Here is a 27,407-nt window from a genome sequence, read left to right as displayed (position 1 = left end):
CCTTCTGTGAGCTAGAGCAGATGTCTACCAGTATGTAGGGTGTAATGTGGAAAAGCATAGGAAAAATACATCTGGTGTGACCTATGGACTATGGTAACAGCAATATTATAATATTCATGCATCTGTCCTAAAGATATACTGCATTGATAATGGGGGAGTATGGAAAAAGTGTGCCAAATATACACTATGGTCCATGGTTGGTGGTAACATTCTGATGATATTATCTCATAATCTGTAACAAATGTTCCATCACAGTCTGGTGTATTGATGAAGGGGTAATGTATGGGAATTCTATACATGTGCATGATTGTTTTGTAAGTTTGCAACTTCTGTAATAAAAATATATTTACAATAATAATAATAGGGTGGGTTGGAGGGGAAATACACTGAATATAAGGTATGGACTACAGTTAGTAGTATAAGATTTTAACAATATTCTTTCATGATTTGTAACAAATGTCTCACAACAATGCAAGGTGTTGGTGCTGGGTTGATATATGGGCCCACTGTGATGTTATGTGTGTTTGTTTTGTAAGTTCACAACTTTTTAAAAAAAGATCGATTTATTTATCTCTATTTTCCCCCTTCATTATTTTGTGCTTGCTGTCTACTTTCTGTGTTCATTCACTGCATGTTCTTCTTGTGTCTACTTGTCCTCTCTTTAGGCAGCACTGGGAAATGATCCTGGGGCCTTCCAGAGTGAGAGAGAAGCAGCTCCCTGGTCTGCTGCATCTCTTATTGCCTCTCCTCTGTATCTCTTTTTGTTGTGTCATCTTGCTATGCCGCTCTCTGCTTGGGCCAGCACTACTGTGCGAGCCAGTACATTGTGCGGGTCAGCACTCTGTGTGGGCCAGCACTCTGCATGGGCCAGCTCTCTGCTTGGGCCAGCTCACCATGTGGGCCAGCTTGCCTTCACCAGGAGGCCCCAGGAATTGAACCCTGGACCTCCTATAAGGTTGATGAGAGGCCAATTCCTTGAGCCACACCCGCTTCCCAGTTTGCAACTTTTACTATACACTTATTGTTTATGTATATTCATGTATGAATGATATACTTCAATAATATTTTTTTAGAGGTTACAGATCCAAAGAATGTTAATTTTGATTATAGTTGGCTAAAGTGTGGTAAATTAGCAAAACAAAAATTCAATTGCACAAACAAAGCAGTGGTTTCCCTGTGACTCATATAACAGTCCAGGATCAGTTAGAAGAGCCAATCATTTAGGTATCCAACCTGATTATGGACCTATCTTTTTCAATATGGGGCTTCCAAATTTCTCTCTGGTCATCAGCATTCCAAGCCACAGGATGGGAGAAAGAGTGGAAGTCCAGTGCAAGCCAGTTCTTTTTAAACAAGTTAGGTAGAAATGCCCTTATCCCCTCCTCTTATATTCTATTAGTGAGAGCTCTGTCATATGGACACACATATATTCAAGAGGGGCTGGGAAATACTGTTCTTTTCTGGGCAGTCCCTTCTGAGCAATAGTCCTATAACGCCATAGCAAGGGGAGAACAGATTTTGATGGAAAGTTAGCCTTAAAAAATATGAGTTTATCCTTCTTTTGATGTGGTCATCCTTTCCCAGAGGAAACAACCCAAAATCTCATCCAGTTACTACATCCAACTCAAGTTCTGGAGTTTCTGGGTGAGGTACAACCGTACCCCTCAGATTCAGATGTGCTCCTGTTGTTCTAGTGACTCAACTGAAAAATGCTATTTCAGTTTCCCCACTGCTAAAACAAATACCATACAATGGGTCGATCTGAAAACAGAAATGTATTGGCTCGCAGTTTCAGAAGCTAGAAAGGCTTGCTTACACCTGGGCTTGGTGTCTTTAGGCTGGCCAGCCATCTATGGGATTCCTTGACTTTTCTGTCACTTGGTGTCTTCTGTCTCTTCCAGTTGTGTTGACTTCCAGCTTCTGGCTGTTCCTGGTGGCGTCCCTCTCTGTGGCCTTCCCATTAAGGCCTTCAGTAATAGGATTAAGACCCATCCTGATTCAGGTGGACCATACCCTAACAGAAGTAATCTCATCAAAAGCTTCTATTTACACTGGGTTCACACATGCAACCAGAAATGTATGAAGGTTAAGAACCTGTTTTTCTGGAATACACAACCCAAGTTACCACATCTGCCTTCACTAATATGCAACACTTAATGGTGTAATAGAAACAGGATGATATGAAACCCGCTATTCTTAAAATACCCTTAACCCTTTCGCTAACATCAATCTTGGGGAGGGATAAGATGGAAAGGTAATTTTACTGAAATCCCAAGGAATATACATTCAGGTACCTGAAAAAAAATTGCTGGAGTAGCCATTTTTTCTTTCTAGGTGAAAGCAGCATTAGACAGAAGGAAAGAGATTTGGGGTCAAAAGGCATACTGTTTGGTGGCATTCTCTAAGAAGAGTAGTTAAAGAATTTCTGGAGCAATGTGAGGAGACAATCCAGAGCAAAAGTAAACAGAAGATTTTTTTTTTAACCAAGGATTACTAATTGATTAGGTCATCTTGATGTGGCTATTAAGAAATTCATGACATTTTGAAAAATAACTGTTTTGACAGAACCACATAAAAAAGGAAAAATGCTTATTACTGAGAAATATATATAAAACACTATTCTCAAGCCTCTTCCTGGGCATTCTCCCATTCTGTGATATTGATGTCATGTGCACCACTCTGTGTGTGTGTACCTGTGTGTGTTTGCTATATTTTCATACAGTTCAGGCCATATATTGAGCAGGAATCTTCCTGAATGAAGCCAAATGATTCTCCAAACTGAGCACCTATTTTTAAGCAGCTGTAGTGAAAAGGAGGTTACTTAAGTTCTCTCTACCTCTATTTTCCAAACTGCAAAATATGAGTGATGATAGTGATTGCCTGGTGAGATTGCTGAGAGGATTACAAGGGGGGAATCCCATTAAGCCTTTAAACCATAGTCCCAGGTAAGTGATACTTTTGGGATCAGGAGAAAGACACTTTGGTGAAAGATACTTTTGGAGTGAGGCCTGGCCTAGTCCAGGCCTGGACTATTTAATGATAGTCACGGTATCATCTTGCCAAAAGCAATGCCTCCTACAACCAGGTACACTTGACTAAATAGAAACCTGGGCAGATTAGACCTGATTCTAATCTAGAGTGTGAAATCCTTTATCCATTACTTCGGTTTTTCCTGCATGATAGGGACTCCTGATTTTATATTTGAAATTTTAAGCCACCTTTTAAAAATGGATATTTTGGGTCTTTAATTTTGTGGAGAAGTAGGAGCCTGTGACCACCCCCACCAGAGAGGAAAATTCCTCAGCCCCCTAACCACATATATCTGGCTTCTGTAACAAGCTTGCTGGACTGTAAAACCTTATCTCAAAGCCTCCTCCTGTAGAAAGTCTCCTCAGCCCCTGCCAAAAGACCAACCAGACCCCAGACCCTTGTAAATAACAAGAACTCCCCAACCACTTGTCTCCCCTGATAGAATCCCCAGCACTTAATGAACCGCAAACATCTGCTTCTGTACGTGCTTGTTTGCTGAGCTATTGCCGCCCCCCCCCCCCCCACGCCCTGAACCTAAAAGCCTATATAAGCAAACTTCCCCGGCGACCCATGGCCCCTCTATCATCTGTGTAGGATGAGGCAGTCGCCGCAGCTCTCAATTGGAACATTATTCAAAGTCTGAGTCTGGTCGATATCGCTGGTCTATAACAATTTGAAGACAGAACTGTTTGATAGAAAGCACTTTTTAAAAGTATTTTTATGTTATTGAAATTACATGTTAATATTTTCATGTCTTCCACTAGCATGTGAGCTCCTTTAAGGAGGAAACAACCCATTCCTCACTGTACCCCGCACCCAGCTGGAGATGTTAAAGTTCATTTTACAGGTAGCGTAGATCCAAAGGTCTAATCCAAGGGGCGGGAGAAGGAAATGGCAGAGAAGATGGGGATCTCCTGGTTTTAGAGATCCCCGGAAAGTTAGGTGCGCTCCACTTAAGCATTTGAAGTAAGAGTTACTTTGGGGTTGCTGACAGGGATTCCCTACACTGGTATGAGTTTGTCACTTTAAGGCAAAACCCGGAAATTAAAAGTGAAACCAGAGGAGCAAGAAGAGGTGGGAAAAGGAATCTGCTTCTTCTGCAGAGTGAGTAGTTGAGAGTGCTGCCAAGAGCAGCGAAAAGTGGAGACCATTGTAGGATGAATCTGTTTTCTGCCCAAAGCAGCTTCAGCCCACGATTTATTCCCAATTGGTGGAGGGCGAGAGGATGTTGCTGAATGGGCAGGAGTGTTGGCTGAAAGGAGGTGGTTTGCAACAGCTCCTCCCCATTGGCTGTTTGGACTGTTTACTTATTGCACTTGCAGCTGTTCACTTATTGTGGTTTTATCCTCCCAGAGAAGCCTCCAAACACACTGAAGGATCTGCCAGTTGCAGCTGGAAGGGCTGTAAACTTGGGTACATAGCAGGGCGGTCTGGGCTCTGGATCTCACAGGCTCAGGGCTCCCCTGTCCCACCCAGAGCATTCCCCAGCTCTAAGAGGACAACAGAATCTGGCTTTCCAAAGGTATCTCTTGTGGCAGCATTTGTTTGGATAACATAGCCATGTTCTTCCCTGAAAGGTGGTAATTATGTGTGGGTTCTTCTCTTGTCTTTTTTTCTTTCTTTCTTTTTATCTTTTCTTTAGGACAAGGGGCACTGAGCCAGCCTGGTGAATATCTCTGGAGACCATGGCCAAGAAGAGAATTGCTGTGATTGGGGCAGGAGTGAGCGGGCTCACCTGTATCAAGTGCTGCGTGGAGGAAGGGTTGGAGCCTGTTTGCTTCGAAAGGACTCATGACATCGGAGGGCTCTGGAGGTTCGAGGTAAATCTGCTCGCTCACAGCAACTAGAGGCTTGCCAAATTTTATATAGTGTCACGGAATATGATAGGCTTGATAGTGATGAAAACAGCTAGAATCCCCTTTTAGTCTGGTTCCCCCTGTTATTTCTTGCCATAGCTGCAGGGACTCAGCCTGCTGACCTCTCTTCCCAGCTGCTATCAACTCAAGTTCTGTACTGGTCCTCCTTCCCCAGGCTGGCTGGGACACAGATGTCACTTGTTTGCTTTTCCATTGATTATGAAAATGACACAGAGACCATTTTCATTTAATGAGTTTTGCCACTATCCAAAAGGAGGAAACAACCTGGTAAAGTAAATTAACAAAGATTAGAAAGCACAAGGGGGCTAGGCAATAGGGAGTGGTTGCTGTCTATTTGCAGTGGACAAGACGACCTGTTTATAATTCCTTCCAGGAATCCTTCTTTTCCATCTTCTCTAACCTATTTACTTTTTCACTTTGTTTTTCTGAATTCCGGTTCACTTTAAGACATTCTCTCACAATCCAACATCTTGAATGAAATATAAAATCTTCGCCAGTGTGTTTGGTTTGAACATTTTCTTCCCTTGAGAAATTGATAGCTCAAATTCCTGTCAGAGGGTAAAAGTTACCAACACTTGGGTTTTCTGGTCCCTGAAAACACTCAGTTTTAAAGTGGAATTATTTTTATATGTATGTCTAGCTCTGTAACTTGTTACTAGCAGCATAAATATAACATCTGCTTAAATGATAAAAAAGTTTATTAAAGAAAATCAAGAATAAGCCAAAGAATATAAACCACTTTTGCTAATCTCCAAATTGACATGCACTGGGTTTCACTTTTACTCTAGCTTTCTAAACCAGTGAATGGTACTTTGGTGCCACAGATGTGATTCATATTTCATAAAAACAAAGTATTGACAAGCTATGTAAAATTCCCTTTACCGTGTTCCTAGTTGAACAGGATTACACTCCTTTTGTTACTAAGGTTACCATCTTAGCTCTGTCTTTGGGGACTGACTCTATTTCACAATAGCCCTTATTCAAATCTTGAGTGGATCTCCCTCTGCCACTGCAGTAGACACCTATGCCTCTGTCATAAACATTTCTGGGAATGAGCTCAAAACTTGTTAATTAGTTTTTAGTCATCAACAGAAAATTCTACTGTTGAAATCCAGACATAACATTATGTGGAGTTTAAGAGCACGGTCTGGGTTCAAATCCTATTCCTTTCACCTACAAGCAGTGTAATCTTGGGCAAATCATTAAGCCTCTCTTTACCTTTGTTTCTTCTTCTTTAAAAGAGGCATAGTAAAAGTGCCCCTGGTATAGAGTTACTGGAGGAATTACATGAAATGAATAGTATTTTCTGACTATCCTCTTGGCAAAATTTCAACACCTGATAAACCGCTTCCTTGAAAAGGAATAAGCTGTATTTCATTTCAACTTTCTGAATTCCTTTAAGATAGACCATGCCTGGGGGTTCACCATTGTATTTCTCTAGCAAAGCATGGGGCCTGGCACTTTGGAGATACCTTATAGATTTCCGTTTCATAAATGAATCCCTGAGAAGCAGAATGTCTTGAGTGGCTGCTTGGAACCTGAGGTGTTGTAAATGGTTATTAACTGTGGGTTGAAATGTTGATCGTGGTGGTCTGGGGTTTTTTTGTGTGTGCTTTTCTTTTTTTATCCTCCCCACTTTGTGGCTTTTTTTTTTTTTTTTTTGCATGCTTTTTGCTCTCTGTGGCCATCTGCTGTGCATTCTTCTGTGTGTGTATATTTATTTTGTTTATCCCCCCCGCCCCCCACAGTTTGTTTTGCTGTCTGCTCTCTGTGTCCGTTTGCTGCGTGCTCTTCTGCGTTCTTGCTTGTCTCCCTTTTTTGTTGCATCACCTTGCTGTTTGGCTCTCAGCGGTGCTTGCAGGGCCTCCCAAATGGTAGACAGGAGCCCAACTGTTTGAGTCACAGCTGCTTCCCTGTAACATGTTTTAACTGGCATTTCTTCCAGAATATTTTTTCAAATGTTTATTGACTATTTATAAACCATGATGTTGATTCTTAAGTTGCGATGAATGCTTCTTATTTCCTGCAGGAGAATCCTGAAGAGGGGAGGGCCAGTATTTACAAATCAGTGATTATCAATACTTCTAAGGAGATGATGTGCTTCAGTGACTATCTCATCCCAGATCATTTTCCTAACTACATGCACAACTCCCACATCCTGGAGTACTTCAGGATGTATGCCAGAGAATTTGACCTTCTGAAGTACATTCGATTCAAGGTCAGGAATTTTGTGGGTATATTTGAGTTGGAAGGCATTCTTAAAGTAGATGGATAAAGTGGCTTCATTTGTGAGGCCTGCATTTAAATATTAACTTGGTATGCACATGTGTCTATCAGTCCAGCAAAGACTCTACTCTTTGTCCTCTCTGTGCCTGAAAAGTATTCATGGTAAGGTCTCTTTTTCTATAAATTTCGACTGCAGATCCAGGAAGATACCTGCAAAAATGCTTTCATTGTTTTCATTTTACATGATTTGATCTCAATAAAACATGAGATGAGAAGTGTTCTAACTGTTGTAGAGGGGAATGAACAGATAAGGGAATGAAAGAGCCTTTTGGACACTACTCAATTGCTACTGCTTAGCTCTTTTACACTTTCCCAAGTATTTCCAATGTATTATTTTGTGTGATCACCATAACAGCCCAGTAATGTAGTTATTGTGAAGTTATTGCAAGAGCAAAGAAGTTAACTCTAACATAAGAAAGAAGAGCATTTAATGGGGAAACAAAACTCTGAATTCTGTTCCTTATTCTGCCATTAATTAACTTGTGATCAGGGAAAAGTAATTACTCAACTTCAATTAGTCATTTACTTATTTATTTTATTTATTTATTATTTTTCTAAAAGATACTTATATTACATAAATGTTACATAAAAAATACAGGGGATTCCTATATGCCCCACTCCCTATACCTCCCATATTTTCTCACATTAATAACATCCTTCATTAGTGTGGTACATTCAATACAACTGATAAACACATTTTGGAGTATTGCCAGTAATCATGGATTAGAGTTTACACTCTCTCCCGCACAATTTTGTAGATTATGGCAAGATATACAATGGCTTGTATCTGTCGTTGCAGTGTCATTCAGGATAATTCCCAAGTCCCGAAAATGCCCCCATATTACACCTATTTTTCCCTCTCCCTACCCTCAGAACCTCCAGTGGCCACTGCCTCCACATCAATGATATAAGTTCTTCCGTTGCTGGAATCACAATAAGTCTATAGTAGAATACCAGTAAGTCTACTTTAGTCCATAGTTCATTGCCCAATCCTGAGGATTCTGGGATGGTGACACCACTCCACCTCTAATTGAGAGGGGGCTTCGATCCCATAGGGCAGATGGATGGGACTCACTTGAAGTTGTAGCCTCTCTCGGTCCTTGCGATGGTCATTGTCCTTCAACATCTCCTTGTTAGTTTCTCGTATGTAAAACAAGCTGATTTTACTAGATTACTTCTCAGGTTACTCCCTACTATAAAGACTTCCATAGATTTTCTGTGATTCTTAATTGTGGTCATAAAAGGACAGATATTTCTGACACCTGGCAAAAAAGTCCAAATCTTCTACCTTCTGATCATTTGGCTAAATCATGTCTTCTCCTGTTGTTTAGCAACAATAATGAAATAATTTTATTACGGTCAGAATTTCCAAAGCATAGCCCAGTGGTGCTCTTCTTCACTTGTTCAAGCAACACTTACTAAGCAAGTTTGTTACCATGCTGAGCAGTGAAGATGCAAAGACCAAAGTATAAAAATAAGGAAGTACACAGTCAAGTTAGGGAGACAGAAAAATAAAGAGAAATTTTATAATGAATACAATAAAGTTTCATGGTGATAAACACCACAGAGATCTATACATTGCAGCTCAGAGGGATGCTTAAGGGCACGAGGTCCCAGGCACAGAGTAATCTTCTGAGAAGGGATGATGTCCAAGCTGAAGGGTGAAAAAGAACCTGCCAAAGGAACAAGGCAGTCCAGGCAGAGGCAGCAGCCTAGATAAAAGCAAGAACTGGAATGGATGTAGCTGTTTCCCACATACAAGGTCCCAGGTTGGATACCCGGTACCTCCTAAAACAAAACGAAACAAACACAAAAAAGCCAACTCTCACTGGGGAGCAGATGTAGCTCAGTGGTTGAATGCCCACTTCCTACGTATGAGGTCCTTGCTTCAGCCCCCTGTACCTCAAAAAAAAAAGAACATTACAAAGAGGAATTGTAAATAATGCAGCATGGCTAGGGCATGCAGGCCTGGTTATCACTATCAGTCTACCAGGATATTATGGCCATGGGCCCTACAAGTACATAGGAACACATTCTTGGTGAGTTGAACAACCTATATTATTTTTTAAACAGAGGCTAAAGATGATAAAACTGACTTTGCCCTCTTGCAGCCGTTTTTAAAGTTAGTTGTAAAATGGGACCTTCTGAGCGCGCAAACAGGTTCATTTACATAAAATACTAGGCACTGAAATGTTTTCCACTGTACCAGGGAAGGGAGCCCTCTAGCAGCCACATACGTAAGGCTAGCCAGTAAGAACAGGCTTGGGGTAGGAACAGAGGATGTTCTCAGGATGTCAGGAGCAAGGGTGGCATTTAGTGCATGGAGAAGCCCAGCTTTATTCCAGGGGTACAGTGGGTAGGACAGTGCCATGGGGCACAATGCACTCTTCCAGAAGCAGAGGAGAGAGCAGCACTAGCCCGACAACTCTATTTTAGTTAGACCTCCTGGTGAAGTTTCCTCACTCTGACCTCGGCTAAAAAAAGTTCTTATTCACGGAGTATGAAAATCAAACATCCCTGTGATGGTGCCTGTGGTTTCGGCCCTTTGTGTAACACTCTGGGAGGACAGTCATGTCGGGGAAGGTGTCCGCCGTCATCTGTAGTTACAGTCCCCTGTAACCATCCCTTTTCCTTTCAGACCACCGTGTGCAGTGTGAAGATGCGGCCTGATTTCTCCACTTCAGGCCAATGGGACGTGGTCACTGAGTGTGAAGGGAAAAAGGAGGTGGATGTCTTTGATGGGGTTATGGTTTGCACTGGTCATCACACTGATGCTCACCTACCCCTGGAAAGCTTCCCTGGTGAGTAGCCTACCAGGAAGAAGCTCCTTGAACCATGCCTGCGGGCTGACCCCTGAGGATTGGGAAGTTTGAGTGCTTCCTCCTCAGGATGAAATAAGACTTGCACTCATCCTGCATGTGCCCCTGAGTGATACTACTTATACTACTGCTGCTTTGGGGTATTAGAGATCATGGTAATTTTGTAGATTAAATCGAGGTCTATTTAGTTTCACTATGACTTTAGTTTATCTAGGGATCAAAAGAAAGAATGCAAAGTTGTTGATCAGTATTAGGTTGGATGAGAGATTTTTCAGCAATCAAGGAAACAAATAGAACTGTTGGGTTTCAAAGAGATAAATGAAAGCTTGAAGAAAAATGTATTTACAGTCTTTGGCCTGGTATGGCATTTTGATAAAACAACAAATGTACATAAAGATATACTCTGATTAGAATGGGAGAAGATTTTCAAGGGGAGGAAAGGATGGAAGAGAAAGGAGTTTTTCGAGGCAGTTTGGATCCTGAGTTAAGTAGACTTTTTCTCATAATGAAAGTGGAAGGTTTTTCTCTGAGGCTATGGGGAAAAGAAAATAGGCAGAAATTGAAAGGCAAGCGAGTAGCTGAGTGAAGGGGAAGCATAGTGGATAATACATGCTTAAACTCTATATAAACGCTACCCAAAATGAGTGATTTGATAAATACCTGTCAGAAAAACCATTACCCAACACTTATTTTTCTGCTTCTTGCAGGAATTGAGAAGTTCAAAGGGCAGTACCTCCACAGTCGGGACTATAAGAACCCAGAGATATTCACTGGAAAGAGAGTCATTGTAATTGGTATTGGGAACTCTGGAGGGGATCTGGCAGTGGAGATCAGCCACACAGCCAAGCAGGTTTGAATCAGTGAATTAGTCCCTTTACTTCTCCCTGGTCAGGCATCATCCAGTAAGCTGCAGGTGGGGCTGTGGATGGCCGCACACAAGCCATGGGTATAAATGACAAATGTAGAGCTTGGTTCCATCCTTTTATTGTTAATATTTTGCCTGAGGCTAATGGAGCCAAGGTTACCAGTTAGGTTTCCATTCATTCAGCTGGTCTCCCGCTTAGGAAATCGTTCATGATCATAGACTGTGCTGATAGTCCCAACCAGTCATTTCTTCAGAGTGTGCTGCTGACACACTCTGAGGTAATTACTGGGAGAACTAGTTAGAATGCGGCACTCAGAGGGTAGGATGGCCAGAGTAAAAATGTCATTAGCTTCCATGAAGGGAAGCACACCGTTGTCATTGAAAGCTTTTCACTCGTAGCATTGTGCCTGTATTGTACTCTTTACTCACCAGATGGAAAACAGAAGCAATCTAATCTTACAAAGAAATATATCCACACACAAGCAGCAATCTCCAGCCTTGGTATCCAGTTAGGTCATAAAGAATGACATTGACAGTAAAGCAATTTCTTTCTCTTTGATATTTGTTTTGTTTTCTTTTACGAGTTTTGGTTTGTTTTATATTTTTATCAGAGATTTTGAAGTCTGAAGAAAGTGTCTTTATATCTCCTGTCAGGTCTGTTTCCCTAACCTATCCTGACAAATACACCATATATTACATATAGTGTGCGTCATATATATAAATATACTGTTACTCATGTTTTTATTGAATCATAACTTTCTTGCTAATAAATATATACCTAGTTGTTCTTCAGTAACTCTAAACTCGGCTTCTCCACAAATAGCCTTCAAATGCTTTTTTTAAAACAAGAAGCTTAATGCCAGTATTTATTGACTGACCCTCTCTACCAACTTTATGCCAGTAATGCTTCTTCTCAGTAGTATCCTCATCTATATCTCAAAGGTGATTTTATATATTAATATTATTCCATTAATTAATTTGATGGCATGTTTCAAGCAATAGGTAGGAAAAGAACAAGGGCAAAGTATGTGTTGGGTGCTAGGATACAAGTATGTGCAAGGTATGTAGTGGGGTCCATGGCAGGGCCCTCATCAACCCCATCACCTTGTCAGATGGCCCCTTCTAAGGCAGCTGAGTATTACTCTCACCAAGGAATTACTGACTGCCGGAGAGCAAAGCAGCCCGAGTGGGTGGAGATGAGGTAGCTGTGCCTGTGTGATAAGACAGCTGCGTGTGGAGAATGCCTGGGAAAATGCAGAATAAAACTGTCTTCAAGGAGGGCAGCATTATGTCACCCCACTGATGCAAGCTGAAAACTCAATTCTAACACATTGGGTTCTAACACTTTACTTTGCATATTAAATACATTTCTGGTCAGCTGTTTGTTAAATAGGACTTGCATATGGACTCATAGTTTTACCTTACCAAGGAAGCTTGCAATATTAAAGATGCTAGTGGTATAATGCTTTGATGGAAACATCTCTTTTTTGTCAAACGATTTCTCTTATATTTTCCACTTATATATCCAGATTTTAAATATTCTGTTTGCTTAAAACAAGGTATGGGTCAGAATAATGAAATGAGAGGTAGGATAGCTCTAAACCATTTATCAAGTACCATATCCATTAAAAAATATTATTTAATTCTCACAAACCCTGTGATGTATGTAGTATTACTATTTTATAAATCAGGAACCTTTTAAATTAGACTCTGAGCATTTATATTACTTGTCAAAGGTTAAATAGCCAGTACACAGAACTGTCCAATTCCTAAGACCATGACTACTCTTTGAATTGTGCTAAATTATAATAGCACTTAAAGTCATTTTGGTGGGACTATATATTCCTGATTACAGAAATATGAAGTAAAGGAGTACCCCCTGTAGATAACTCACCTTCCTATATAAGAGCATAGACAAAAGACCATGAAGCAATCTACTTATACACCTTACAACTCTGGAAACTCTCTCCAGAACATTTTGCAATGTGGAGAAATCAATACTTTATCAGTAATTGACCTCAAGCAATATTTTTAACCAGGTAATTGTCCACAGGGACATCAAACCTTCATCCACTCTGAAAGTGGACTTTAGTCAACAGCCTCAGAGAGACTGACTAGCTTTCTGTTGTTCAACTGGCAATCTTAATTTTTTCCATTAATTAGTCATTGAAACATTATCTTAAGCACAGACTTTGCAGTCATTCAGGCATGATTGGAATTTCAATTCTCCCACTTATTAGCTATACAATTTCAGGCAAGTCATTCATCCTCTCCATTCCTCTCATCTGTAAAATGGGGATAAGTACACCTTCCTCAAGAGGTTGGAATGTTGATTAAACAAGAATAGAGGGAAAGGATCTAGCACAGTGATTACTGGTTGTAATTCTCAGTTAGTGGAAGTGATGGTGATGATATGCTGGGGAGATTAAGATATGTAGGTTATACCACCCCCCTTCTGAAAACAAATTTGGAGAGACAGGCAACAAAACATAAAAAGTATAACATCAGTATAATTGCTAAGTAACCGTTTGTTGTAATAATACAAACAATGTTAAAGGCAAAAGGACTTAAAGTTTTGGATTAAATAATTTTCAGTTCCTTCCAGCTTTACCCTACTATAAATGCTAGATATGTTCGGAGGATGCAGAGAAAACTGGAGGCTACATGGTCAGCGGCATCTTCATGGAGGAGGCAAACTTAATCTGGATCTTGAAAAGGAATAGGCTTTGGAAAATTTAGGGGAAAGGGGCTTTCTAGGCAAGTGTAATGGCATTAAACAGAAATGCAGTGGTGGATCAGACCAAGGCATATTCTGGGAAGACATGCTTAGGAATAAATATAACAAGGAATAAAAAATGAGTGCGCAAAGGTTAGAAAGCCTTGCTAATGAGTTTGAACTTAATCTTGAAAAAGATGGGGTGGTTTTGAAGATTTATGAGCCACAGAGTGGCAAAAGCAAACAGTTTTTCTCCCCATGCCCTAGGTATTCCTCAGCACCAGGAGAGGAGCTTGGATCATAAATCGTGTAGGGGACTATGGATATCCTGCTGACATACTGTTTTCTTCTCGACTTAAATATTTTCTCTCAAAGATTATAGGTCAATCATTATCAAATAGTTATCTAGAAAAAAGGATGAACCAAAGATTTGACCATGAAATGTTTGGCCTGAAGCCTAAACACAGGTACGTTCCCAGGTTGGGAATGGGGAGGAAATGGCCAAGGGGAAAAAATAAGGGCTGTTCGTATAGACTAATAGCAGAGCTACCTCTACCCACACGTTAGGAAAATCCACAGAATCTGAAATCAGTTTCCTCCTTTATTCCCCCACGTATGTCCAAAATCTATAGGCCTATAGGTTTATGGTTTATGATTCCCTGTCATTTAGCATTTTCTCATTCCCCCAGGAATCTGTTCTTTTCACATGATGTACATCAAAAACAAAAAAATAGTAACAGAAAGCAGAGCACTCTTCATTTATTCATCTAACAAACACTGAGTGCCTTTATGAATCAGGCATTATACCAGGCATGAGAATACAGAGATAAAAGACATAATATAAATACTAGTATCAGTAATAATACTTTACCCTATAGAGGAGTTACTATATGACAACCGTATGACATTTAGCACAGTGCTAAATGAATTACATGCATTATCTCGTTTAATTCTCAAAACAGTCCTATACCCTGGTAGTATTAATCTCTCCATTTTGCAGATATAGACTTAGAGAAACTAAGTAATTGGCTCATGGTCATACAACTAATAAATGGCAGGCTCTAGAAAGGGATCTTTCCATAAATATTCTAATGAAAAGAAGACAAAATATGATGAAATACATATACTGCTATGAGAACATAAAGGAGGGAGACTTCGCACATCCATTGAAGTAGATTGTGAAAGCATTTCCAGAGTACTGGTTTGTTTTTTTTTTAAAACTTTAAAAAAATTTCTCTCCCCTCCCCGTTTTCCTCTCCTCCCAGTAGTCTGCTTTCTCTGTCCATTCGCTATGTGTTCTTCTAAACTACTTGCATCCCTATCAGCGGCACCGGGAATCTGTGTTTCTTTTTTTGTTGCATCATCTTGTTGTGTCAGCTCTCCGTGTGTGCAGCGCCATTCTTGGGCAGGCTGTACTTTCTTTCGTGCTGGGCGGCTCTCCTTACCGGGCATACTCCTTGCACATGGGACTCCCCTACGCGGGGGACACCCCTGCGTGGCAGGGCACTCCTTGTGCGCATCAGCACTGCGCATGGGCCAGCTGCACACGGGTCAAGGAGGCCCCGGGTTTGAACCGCAGACCTCCCATGTGGTAGGTGGACACACTATCAATTGGGCCGAGTCCGCTTACCTGGAGAACTGGTTTTAAATGCTTTGTATTCTCCAAACTTCTTATTTTTGGAAGTGTTCAGATCTACAAAGAAGTTGTATGAATAGTAAACACTATGATCAATCATTTACCCTCTACCTAGATTCACCTATCATTAGCATTTTGCTATATGTGCTTTCTCTTTCTCTCTCTCTGAAGAGAGATCCATAAACATATATTATATATGCATACATACATACATGTATTTTTCTATACCATTTGAGAATAAATTGCATCGCTATGATACTTTACCCTAAATAGTTCAGCATATATATATGCCATATATTATAAGAAAAAGAGCATTCTCCCAGTACAATCATCACATTTGAAAAACTTAATATTAATATAATACAATACAATCTAGTATATTGGCATATTCAAATTCTCCCAGCTGTCCTAATAATGTTCTTTATACCCCTATTTTTCTATCCAGGATCCTGTCAGGTAACGTACCATTACATTTTGTTGGCTTCTCTCTTTAATCTCTTTAATCTGGAATAATTCCTCATCCTTTTCTTTGATGTGGACATATTTTTAGGATGCTACGGCACTTGCTTTGCAGAAAGGCTCTCAATTTGGACTGGCATTGTTGTTTCTCCATGCTTATATTCAGGTTAAATATGTTAGGCACAAATACTACATAGGAGATGCTATGCCTGTCCTGGTGGGCAATATCAGGAGGAACGTGGTCATCAGTTCATCCCATATTAATGATGTTAAATTAGATCACTTGGAAAAAGGTGGTATCCACCAAGTTCCTCCAGGAAAAGGTATTTTTTCCCTTTGAAATTACTCATTGGGGTGATACTTTGAGACTGTGTTCCCCAACACACACAATTTTTCACACAATTTTTTTAATAGGAGGTACCAGGAATTTAACCCGGGACCTTGTACATGGAAAGTAGGCATTTAACCATTGAGCTATAGCCCCTCCCCTTGTTCAATTATTTTAACATCCATTTCTTCGGTAGTTGTAAAATATATTCAGATTTTATGGAATATTAGGGGATAGCCAAACAAATAAGTTAGGGGAGGAGCATTGCAATAACAAAAACAAAGTCTTTTTTTTTAAGATTTATTTGTTATTTATTTCTCTCCCCTTCCGCCCAGCTCCAGTTGTCGGTTCTCTGTGTCCATTCACTATGTGTTCTTCTGTGTCCACGTGGGTTCTTGTGAGTGGCACCAGGAATCTGTGTCTCTTTTTGTTGCATCATCTTGCTGTGTCAACTCTCTGTGTGTGCAGTGCCACTCCTGGGCAGGCTGTACTTTTTTTGCAAGGGGCACCCTACGCGGGGCACCCCTGCATGGCATGGCACTCCTTGTGTGCATCAGCACTGCGTGTGGGCCCGCTCACCACATGGGCCAGGAGGCCCTGGGTTTGAACCCGAGACCTCCCATATGGTAGGCAGATGCTCTATCCGTTGAGCCACATCCGCTTCCCTAAAGGTAGTTTTAATAGTCCTGGTGACAAATATTGAGGGACTAAGCCAAGGTAATATTTGTGTAGAATATTTAAAATGATGCTGGGCATGCTAACAGGAGAAAGGGAAGAGTCTTGGTCACCATATGTAAGATTCAGTTTTATGGCCTGGGCAACTATGTGGATGGCAGTACAATTAGTGAAAATGATAGGTTTGGAGAGAAAGATGAAATCATCAGGCTGAAATGCAGAACAGAATCTTTACCTAAAGATTAGATTTAAAGCCTTACTAAATGTAGCCATCCAGTAATTGTTGTTTAAACATGGCATGCTCCTGAGGCTAGGCCAGCTGAACGTAATGGGCTGATGATCTGAGAGCCTATGAACCTAGGATCCAAGGATGCAAACTGCTTTTTAGAAGCATTCAAGATACTGGAAACCCTGTCTTCTTTTTTGGTGCACTTTTCCTATGCTATTGCCATGAAACATTACTTAACAGATCCCAAAGGATTTCAAAGGAGTTTGTAGAATACCATTGTGGTATAAATTCTAAAATCTTAGGCTTGGTAACCTTGGGCAAGTTATTTAACTTCTCCAAGCCTTAGTTTTCTCATCGATAAAGCCTGGATATAGACACCTCTCCTGCCTCCCTCATAGGGTTTGTGTGAGAGTCAAGTAAGTTAATGCATGCAAAAGCAATTTATAAACTGTAAATTTCCATACACTTGTAATTGATTATGCACTTTGGAAAATTATGGTCTAAGTTTAGCTCTTGGACATTTACAACTGGAAATGAGAATGAACAGAACATGAATTGTCCAGTACTGCTAGAATTCTTGATATGTAGACAAGATCTATTGGTCTTATCATATTACTGAGAACATTTCTGCTCTTTGAGAAACAATATATGCATGACTCAAATAAGACTCTTTTTTCTTTACTTTTTTTCTGAGAAGCTGATCAGTGCCAAGCTGGTGTAAACTTGACCTTTCTCACATTTCATGGATTGACTGAGAGAGAGACCACTGGAATACTGTTGCTTATATTGTGCTGGGTTTTTTCTCTCTTTCTCTTTATCTCTCTAAATCACTCACATTTCTCTTTTTCTGGTTCTTTATCACTATTCACAGAGCACTAAGTCAGCATCCAACAGTAAATGATGATCTGCCAAATCGTATAATTTCTGGCTTGGTGAAGGTGAAAAGAAATGTGAAGGAGTTCACAGAGACAGCTGCCATATTTGAAGATGGTTCCCGGGAGGATGACATCGATGCTGTTATCTTTGCCACGGGCTATAGCTTTGCCTTTCCTTTTCTTGATGACACTGTCAAAGTGGTCAAAAACAAGACATCCCTATATAAAAATGTCTTCCCTCCAAATCTGGAAAAGCCAACTCTTGCAATCATAGGCTTAGTCCAGCCCTTGGGAGCCATTATGCCCATTTCAGAGATCCAGGGACGCTGGGTCACTCAGGTGTTTAAAGGTAAGTGACCATGCAAGTTGATTACTTAACTGTTTGCTGGTGTGTTTAATTCTATTTATGCACTTGCTTGTTAAGGAGCATGTGTATGATTATAGCAGAGCCTGGCACAAAGTTACTACTTGAAGATTAATTTTTGAGTGAACCTAAAGTAGTAGTTTCATAACTGTGGACATATCAGAATCATCTGGGAAATTTTTTCAAAGTATGCCTGCCCTGACCCCCTTGGGTGACACTCTTTTAGTAAGTCTGGGGCAGGGTGGTCATAAGATCTCTGAGAAAAATGTTCCCTGGTGATTTTGATGTATATTTCAAAGTAGAAACCACTGCTTTACTAAATATATTTGTGGAGTAAAACAATTGCATCTTATTTCATTAAAGATAGAGAATTTCAAAACAGAAATGATATGACTTAATATCAGCCCAAAATTAAGACTCAGTTGAAGACTAAACCAATATGTAGTAGATTCAACGTCTCAAATCCTCATTCCACCCCTCTCCCCCACCACCCAACAAACACACATCACTTTTTTCTATTTTGGCTAGAGGTACATGAGAAAAGGACTTTGTGGTTTGGAATAAAAGGCTTGATCTGATTCAGCAGTATGACATCGCTTCCAAAATGCTTATATATCTAGCATCGTTAAAAAACATATAACGTCTTAGAACAATTCTGTATTGTTTAGCCTGGTCAGACCACATCCGAGACTTTTTTTGATTATTCCCCCTCCGCCCCCCATGGCTTTTTGTGTGCTGTCTGCTCTTTGTGTCCATTCGTTGATGTTCTTCTGTGTCTCTATTTATTTCCCCTTGCGACTTGCTTGCTGTCTGCTCTCTCTGTCCATTCGCTGCAGGCTCTTCTGTGCTTTCATTTGTCTCCCTTCTTTTTTTTTTTTTTTTGGTTGCAGCACCTTGCTAAGTCAGCTCTCCATGGTGTCTGTGGACTGGGCAGTGCTCCATGGAGTCTGCAGGCGAGACTGCCTTCACAAGGAGGCCTCGGGACACGAACCGAGAGCCTCCCATATGGTAGACGGGAGCTCATCTGATTGAGCCACAGCCGCTTCCCCTGAGACTTATTTTTAAAGTGAAACTAGGTCATGCTTATGCACATCTCAGCAGGATCTCAGAGACAGCCAAAGTAGATACAACCCCAGATAGTAGTGCTCCTGGGGGCTACGGAGACACCCAGGTCCTAAGGTCATGGCAGATGGCTCTAGAGTTTGGTGCCTTGCCAGTGAGGCCTACTTTGGAATCTGTGCTCCTGAGTGTGATGGAGTTGGACTCAGATGTGACTTCTCTACACATGCCTCTTCTGTCCCTTTTATTGAATCTTAGGTTGGCGCTGAAATTGGTATATGGCCAGGAGACTTGAATCTCTGGGCTGTCCATGTGCCAGCTGGGCCCTGAGCCTCAACAGTGTTGTAGCACCTACTCTCCAGTTCATTGGTCTTATCCAGGTCAGCTGACAGCGAGGTGAGGATGGACAACCACCACACCAAGGAACTGAGAGAGTCTACAACTGCGGGCATGAGAGTCCCATCCACCCACGAGTGGGATCAAAGCCTCCTCTCAATTGAGAGGTGAGGTTGGCATTGCCATCCCAGGGTCCTCAGGATGGAGGAATAAAATATGGATTAGGGTCAACTTACTCATATTCTGCTATAAAACTATTGTGACTCTAGCAATGGAAGAAATTATATCATTGAGGTGGAAAAAAAAAAGGTGAAATTAGAGTGCTTTAAAAGGAAAGAGGTGGTGGACTTGGCCCAGTGGTTAGGGCGTCCGTCTACCACATGGGAGGTCCTCGGTTCAAACCCCGGGCCTCCTTGACCTGTGTGGAGCTGGCCCATGCGCAGTACTGATGCACGCAAGGAGTGCTCTGCTACGCAGGGGTGTCCTCCGCGTAGCGGAGTCCCACGTGCAAGGAATGCGTCCCGTAAGGAGAGCCACCCAGCATGAAAGAAAGTGCAGCCTGTCCAGGAATGGTGCCGCACACACAGAGAGCTGACACAACAAGATGACACAACAAAATGAAACACACATTCCCGTGCCGCTGACAACAACAGAAGCAGACAAAGAAGACACGGCAAATGGACACAGAGAGCAGACAACCCGGGGTGGGGGCGCGGAGGGGAGAGAAATAAATAAATAAAATAAATAAATAAATAAATGGAAAGACAACAGAATGGCTAAGAGATTTGAAAATATGTCATTTGAAATACAACTGAAAGATTCAGAGATATTTACCTGGAGAAGATAATGTTCAGAGATATATGAATGTTCTTTTCAAATATTTGAAAGTACGTCCCATGCATGAAGAATTAGATTTCCCCACTATAATTTCAAGAGGTTGAATCAGAAGAAGAGAGTGAAATCTTGAGTGAAGATTTCAGCTCAAAGTAACAACAAACAAGGAAACAAAAACTTTTTTTTCTACCAGTCAGTGCCATTCAAGATGGAATGGACTGCCTCTGAAATTGTGTGGAATTCAAATAGAACAGAAAAAGGATACCAAATAGTCAGTGGGTATGAGTAGATTCAAGAATTAGAATAGGGAGAAACCAGATGAACATTAAAGTTTCTTCTAAAGAAAATATTTGATTCTGTGGTTGTTATAATAAAAGTTGCTATCATTACTAATGTTTCATTAAAACTATTTAGAGTTCTTTCTCTTTGCTAGTGAAGATCTTTGAGATACAGGGAAAAGGAGGAAATGGTGTTAAGAGTTGAAAGTTCAAAAACTTTTTCCAAATTTTCCCAAATTTCTCTCATTTCTGAACTCCTTCCCGTTCTCTCCAGTAGATCACCTACTCCTTCAGAGCACTGGACCAGCAATCAAATGCAAGCAAACCATTAGACTGGCTTCATTTTTTCATATTAAATGGATCTTTTAACTGGGTCAGTTAAGAAGAGAAAGACGGATTAAAACCGACTACAGTATTTTAGTATACTTTAAACAACAGGGACTGTTTTACAGGACCAAGCAAACTGTTGAGAGACACAGAGAAAATGAGTATCTGGAAGAGTATGCATTCCTGCTACGGGATCAGAGAAGCATAGGGAAAATTACCTGGACAAATGGCAGAGAGTACAGCTTCCTATGCTAGTAGAAGCATAGTGCTGATTCCTCCAGCTGTCTTCTAACACCTGGAAGGAAAGAATCTTCAGGAAAGTTCCTATAACTGTACCAAAATTCCAACTGGTCATCTAGAGCTTTTCATTCTATGCATGGCATCTCTTATCTACCTACAAATTTCCTGCATTTCTTTCCCTGCAATCTACCTTTACCGTGCCAAATGTTAAACCCTTATGATTACTTTCTGTCATTTTTTCATGCCTGCCCAACTCAGCCTTTCCCTTTCCCTGGACTGTCCTTTCCCTTACCAAGCCCCATTTTGCCTTCTTCTGATTTCTCAAAACAATGGTCTCTTGTCAAGAAAATATTGGACCATTTTCTAGAACAGTGAACCCACTTCCTTGCTTTGACTCAGGAGTTCTTACCTTTTTTGTTCCATGGACCCCTTTGCCAGTGAGGTGCTAACAATAAATTCTCATAAATTATTGGCAGATAAATTTTATGACTCGATATCAGTATGTCCTTAAATAAAATTTTGGGATTATTCAAAATTATGTTTTACAACTTTACCATAATTTCAATACCTAATAACCTAACATGGTTCAACATCTGTTGAAATGATCATTTTTGGCAAACATTTAGAAATCCAAATTTTCCCACAAGGTTATACAACTATCTCCACCATCATTACCAACCTTTTTGCAGGCAGTTATCCACTGCACTCAGAACACACTACATCAAAATAAAAATCATACTAAGTCCACACTCTACTGTGTATTATTTAAAAAATATATCACACTTGCACCAACACATCCCCACAAGAATAATGATTTTTTGAATTTTCGATTCAAGATAATGGACCCCTGGAAATCTTTCATGGGGTCTGTGATCCCTGGTGAAGAACCCTGCCTTAACACAAATGAAAATCTGCTCCCCAGCCCTAAAGTCGTGCAGAGTCAAACCCTCACAGCTCGAGGTCCTCGAGGTGTAGGCAGTGATCAGTCCGTTGGTGTGATTATACATGTCCCATGGAGGAATCGGTGCCAGGGTCACTTGGGATCCATCCTCTGTGGGGATTCGGTTCTGCCACATCGTAACAGAAGAGACTGCCCCCATGTAGTGCTCAAACTAAAAATCCTTGAAAGGGCAGTTTGTTGGCATGAGTATGGTCTGGATAATGTCATCGAAATGGGCATACCATCGAGCTGTGTTTTTATACTGGCTGAAGGCATGTATAGCTGTGCTGAATAAGATATCAAATTTCATCTTCTTCAGAGTAGGAAGGGGTGTTGTATTTACAGGGGAGGCTCTGAATGTAGGGCTGCCAAAAAGACTTAGGACTGGCTTGTTCACACAGAGGTGAAAGACCGGTGTGGTAATCCCCATGGCTTGAAGAATTCGGTCTTGAGAATATAAGGGCCCGCAACACTGATCTTGGCAGATTCAACAGTCATTACTAATTTTTGTGGAATCCATAGAAATAATTCTTCTGTCATAATATTTCTTATTCCTCTCAAACCAAAGCCCTCTTCTTTGAAGTTAACCATTTCAAAACCCTCAATAGAAGCTTCATTTTCCAGGGCCCATTTCATTAGATCAGGAAAGTAATCTTCTGTTTTCCCATCAAAAGTGACAGGTCTTTTTGCTTTTTTTTTTTCTCTTATTTTTTCAGCTAGAGACCATTCTGCACACACTCTTCCCATTCTTTTCCTGGGCCAGGTGCAGGACTACTGCATTTCTGCAAGCGTTCCCTAGGTAGGCTTAAGAGTTCCTTCAGGGGCACAGTCACTGTAGAAGCAGTGACTGATTTCTGAGTTTTCACTTGACTCTTCTTATGTATTTTCTGATTGCCTGCTTCCTGGCCTGTCCCTATCGTCCAGCTCAACCAAGCCCTATGTTGTGGTGGCAGCAGCTGATCGATGGACAAAATATGTTTCTTAAGCATCTCAGAAGCCTGCTAACTAATCACATATAAAGCATTTCAATGTTTTCTCATTGGCTTATGAATAAAACTAATAATTCTCATGGTTAAAAAGAGAAAATGCATGCACCAACATGGCAGAGAATGTAAAACCTCTCATATGGAGAACTAGTGCTGTTTAGTACAATATTGGGAAGACTAAAGAAATTATGACAGTTGTCAGTGTTTCAAGGGCTATCATATGTTAAGATTATTTTCTGTGGTTCCAGAAGGCAGAGCAAAAGTGTTAGTTTCACAGAGGCAGATATTGGAGTTGATAAAGAGAGTAGCACTCCATTAACTACACAACCAAATACTCTACTCAGAGGGTAATGAGATCCCCATAACCAGAGAACTTTAAGCAGTAATGATATAACCACTTGACTGGAGTATCTGTAGAAAGAAGGCTTATAATTGATATATTTCCATTTTGAAATTCTACGAACTAGAATTTTATGGATTAACACTTTGGGGATGGGGTGTAAACTCAGAGTCTCTCCATGGCATAGCATGTAGAAATCTGCATAAAGCTAATTGTTTAAGCTTAAACTGCTTTAAATATTACTTTATCTTTGTCCAACCATGTCCTTGGTATTAAATTCCTACTACTGGAACTGTTTGTACATCAGTGATTAAATTTTATCTGTCAAAACTGGGTCTTCTAACTTATTCTTGGCCTTACCCCCAGCCCTCATCAAATTAAAAAGTTCAGAAAGTAAGGCTTAACTTTGATAGGACTTTAGGTGTAAAATGTGATTGAGAGTGTATTTTATTTCCTTCTCTCTGTAACAGAGAGCCTCTTGTTATTAAAAGTACAAGTCTGGATATGTTTCCCCATACCCTGCCTTTTACTTTGTACCACATTTATCATATACTTTTAAGGCCATTTATCATTTCTTTGTGTACATATTTCATTTTCCAGTTGAAAGATTATACTAGGTAAGCAGTAAGTATTGGTTTGAAATCAGGTAGGAGAAATATTTACCAAGGACAAAATAGAATAAATTACAGATGTTAATATCACTATACTGGTACTAGCGGGAGTGAGGGAAGAGAAGGTTAAGGTGCTTAAGTGAAATATAAATTCCTTGAGGACAGAAAATATGTATAATTCTCTAAATTTTCCAAAGCATACTAATTGTTAATAGAATTAGAATTAATAGTTAATAGAATTAGTTAATAGAATTATTCCTCTAATTTTACACTTGAAATTTAACTTTTCTCCTTAGGACTAAAGAGATTACCCTCACAAAGTAAAATGATGGCAGAAATATCTAAAAATCGTGAGGAAATGGCAAAAAGGTAAGAAATTTTCCCAGGAAAATATGTCCATTTTTCTACTTACTACTGCTTACTACTTTCCTACTTATGATCGGTCTCTTAATAAGAGCAATACTGAAGACATTAAAAATATTTTTTAAAAAAAGAGCAATACTGTACTACATAAATCTTCCTCGTGTTAATGATTTCATTTAATGATTTATGTTTTGAAGGAAAAGGAAATAATAGTTTGTGACAATAGCATGGAGAAATAGCAGCAATACCAGTTCTTTGAATGTAGACAGAAAAGGAAAGAAAGAGAAGCTTAAGAAAAGGATTTAAGGACTAAAGGAAAAGTTGAGTAGGAAAAAGCACATGGAGAGAAAAATCAGGTGTTGTTTTTGCTAGGATTACTTGAAATGCTAGTAGAGCTGCCAGAGAAAGGAATATGGAATTGATGAGAGGTAGATATAATTGAATTACCCATCTGGTATAGATTTACAAATCTTTTCTACAGTGGCCACTTTATTGGCAGTCATCAACAGCATTACACAGCACATGCTGTGAATATAGCCCGTAATTTGGGAAGATGAATGTCATACATGACCAACTTCATTTTCCTTCCTCTCACTTTTGAATTTCGTGCTTTTAAACATTTCTTCCTTCTTAGTGTTCTCTTTCCTACTTTTTCTTGCAGTAAACTATCCTATTTAAACCTGTGGCCTCCTTTCATTTATTTTCATCTAATCACTTCTGTGAGCAGTCCCCAAGAATATAATTTAAGCTTTGCTGAGGGTTCGCTATGTTCACATACTGAGATAAGTGTCTTTATGCAGGGACTTACTTAATCTTCATAACAACCCTATAAGGCAGGTTCTAATGAACCTCTTTTGTGAAATATTTGTGAATACCTCAGCTCTTGACCCTCTATTATAGGATAAATAAGTGCATGCCTACAAATGCTGCATATAAACTATATTTCCCATATAATATCTGAAGGGAAAGCTCTCAAATTCTTTCCATCTTACCTTCTCTTTTAAACTTTAGTCCCATTTCAATAAATTCTTACTTGTCCATCAAACAGTCCCTCCTGCATTCTATCGCCTCAGTTCTTGCCTCAAATGTATTTCCTATATTCTTTTTCCTATTGTATTTCTGGATTCCACTAATAAGCCTACCCTCTCTCAATTAGCTTGATTTGACGTTTCTTTTACTGTCCTCTGTCCCACAGTTCTTTCTTTTATTTTCATTATAGAAAGTAAAAAGTAAAAATCTCCCTGCAGCTCCCCAATTCTCACCCTCTCCATAAAGGTAATCATACATATCAATGTTATCACAGTTTCTACAATGAAAAAAAGTCCTTTTGGCTCTTCAGATCTGCACTTTGTATAATCATTTGAAGGACTACCCTCCTCTCCTTTCAGGAGTTCAAATTCACAATGGTCCTAGGAAGTACTGCGCTATGGACTACTACCACTGGCCTCATAAAATCATTGAGAATTCCACACTTACAGTGATTGGTTTAGAGGAGCAGTATTTTTGTGATGGGTTTTTGCTTTCTGACAGTATCAGAGTCTTCTGTGTCTGGATCTGCTGTGCCTGTCTCTGCAGCTCCATCCTTGATTCCCACAACGTGCCTCCTCTGCTGTGGGTAGTGCCCACACAAACTCTCTGCTCACATTCTACACTCATTTTAAATCTGCACCTTAGGTCTGCTGTTAAACTGACTTATTATATTGTCGTTTTTGTTCTCAGCCAATCTATATCTTCTACATCCTTCAAGTCCCCAACTACTAAGTTCTTTTTTAAGTACTTCCTCTACATTTATATGTAGTAGTCTAAGTCCACATGATTTGCCCAAAGTCTCGTAATTCTCTTTGCTCCTTGAGGACAGAGGCAATATCTGATATTTCTTTTCTATTTTCTACAGCCAATATTGAGCCAATAGCAAGCACTCACCAAACACTGACAGATATGGGAATTGATTGATAAACTGAACTGTTGATAATCATTGCTTCTATCTTCTCTGTTCCAGATATGTGGAGAGCCCACGCCATACCATTCAGATCGACTACATAAAAGCGATGGATGAGATTGCTGATCTGTTGGGGGTCAGGCCCAATCTCCTGTACTTTGCCTTCACTGACCCCAAGTTGGCATTACAGTTATTTTTTGGACCCTGTACTCCAGTCCAATATCGTCTACAGGGCCCTGGAAAGTGGGATGGAGCTCGACAAGCTCTCCTCACCACAGAAGACCGTATCAGGAAGCCCTTGATGACAAGAGGAGTTGAAAGGAGTGACTCCATGATCTCCGCGACAATGGTCACGGTTATGCTGGCTGTTGCTTTCTTTGCTGCAGTTATGGCCTGTTTTTAGCCACTTCACCATCATTGCTCCAGCTTTCATTGGGAAAGTTCATATGGAAATGCGAGGAACCAGAATAGCCAACATCCACTCCCGTTTTCAGGGTCTTGTTGTGTAAAAACTACCTATCATTAAACTCTGGAACTACATTCAACTGAGTTAAGCTGATCCCTTTCTCTCATGACCCATCCACTTTTCCTTCCAATAATCCCTAAACTTTAGGCTCAGTTTCTCTATTAGTCATCCTTGTATGTCCTTAGAATTCTTGACATGTTATAAGTCCTTAATGTTAGTTGGTTATCAAATACTATGGTGGGGAAAAAAGTCAGCATCTGTATAAGACATGGCTGACTCTGTGTAACTTTTAATTTCATTTTTTATTTTTTAAAAGATATTTAGATTACATAAATGTATATTAAAAATATAGGGGATTTCTATATGTCCTGCTCCCCACACCACCCATATACCCACATTAACAACATCCTTCATTAGTGTGGTACATTCAATACAATTGATGAACACATTTTGGAGCACTGCCATTAAGCATGGATTATAGTTTACATTGTAGTTTACACTCTCCCACACAATTCTATAGGTTATGGCA

At 40.1% G+C, this 27,407-nt stretch overlaps 1 protein-coding gene and 1 pseudogene across 3 annotated transcripts; one reads left to right on the top strand and one right to left on the bottom strand.

Annotated features, from left to right (window-relative positions):
- The first annotated feature begins 4,143 nt into the window (after nucleotides 1–4,143).
- LOC101432793 (flavin containing dimethylaniline monoxygenase 5) lies at nucleotides 4,144–26,952 on the top strand. Of its 3 annotated transcripts, none has more exons than XR_009188523.2 (9): nucleotides 4,144–4,552; nucleotides 4,673–4,850; nucleotides 6,937–7,125; nucleotides 9,832–9,994; nucleotides 10,720–10,862; nucleotides 13,861–14,060; nucleotides 17,792–18,144; nucleotides 19,477–19,721; nucleotides 20,944–21,771. XR_009188523.2 is itself a non-coding variant. In XM_058309576.2 (9 exons), exons 2-9 carry the CDS (start codon nucleotides 4,716–4,718, stop codon nucleotides 26,813–26,815), a joined length of 1,599 nt encoding a protein of 532 aa, XP_058165559.1. In that variant the 5' UTR covers nucleotides 4,155–4,552; nucleotides 4,673–4,715; the 3' UTR covers nucleotides 26,816–26,952. The 3 variants fall into 3 exon arrangements, 2 of the variants coding, with proteins under 2 accessions (XP_058165560.1, XP_058165559.1); XM_058309576.2 differs by lacking the exons at nucleotides 19,477–19,721; nucleotides 20,944–21,771 and adding exons at nucleotides 24,407–24,479; nucleotides 26,473–26,952 and having other exon boundaries at nucleotides 4,155–4,552; XM_058309577.2 differs by lacking the exon at nucleotides 20,944–21,771 and having other exon boundaries at nucleotides 19,477–20,735.
- On the bottom strand, nucleotides 21,995–23,178 carry LOC139436331 (actin-histidine N-methyltransferase-like; annotated as a pseudogene).
- Nucleotides 26,953–27,407: the final 455 nt, after the last annotated feature.

This window comes from Dasypus novemcinctus, chromosome 13 (genome assembly GCF_030445035.2).
Source record: "Dasypus novemcinctus isolate mDasNov1 chromosome 13, mDasNov1.1.hap2, whole genome shotgun sequence".
NCBI lineage: Eukaryota > Metazoa > Chordata > Mammalia > Cingulata > Dasypodidae > Dasypus > Dasypus novemcinctus.
Note: the sequence above shows the minus strand (reverse complement) of the source record. Positions and strands in the feature narration are given on the sequence as shown.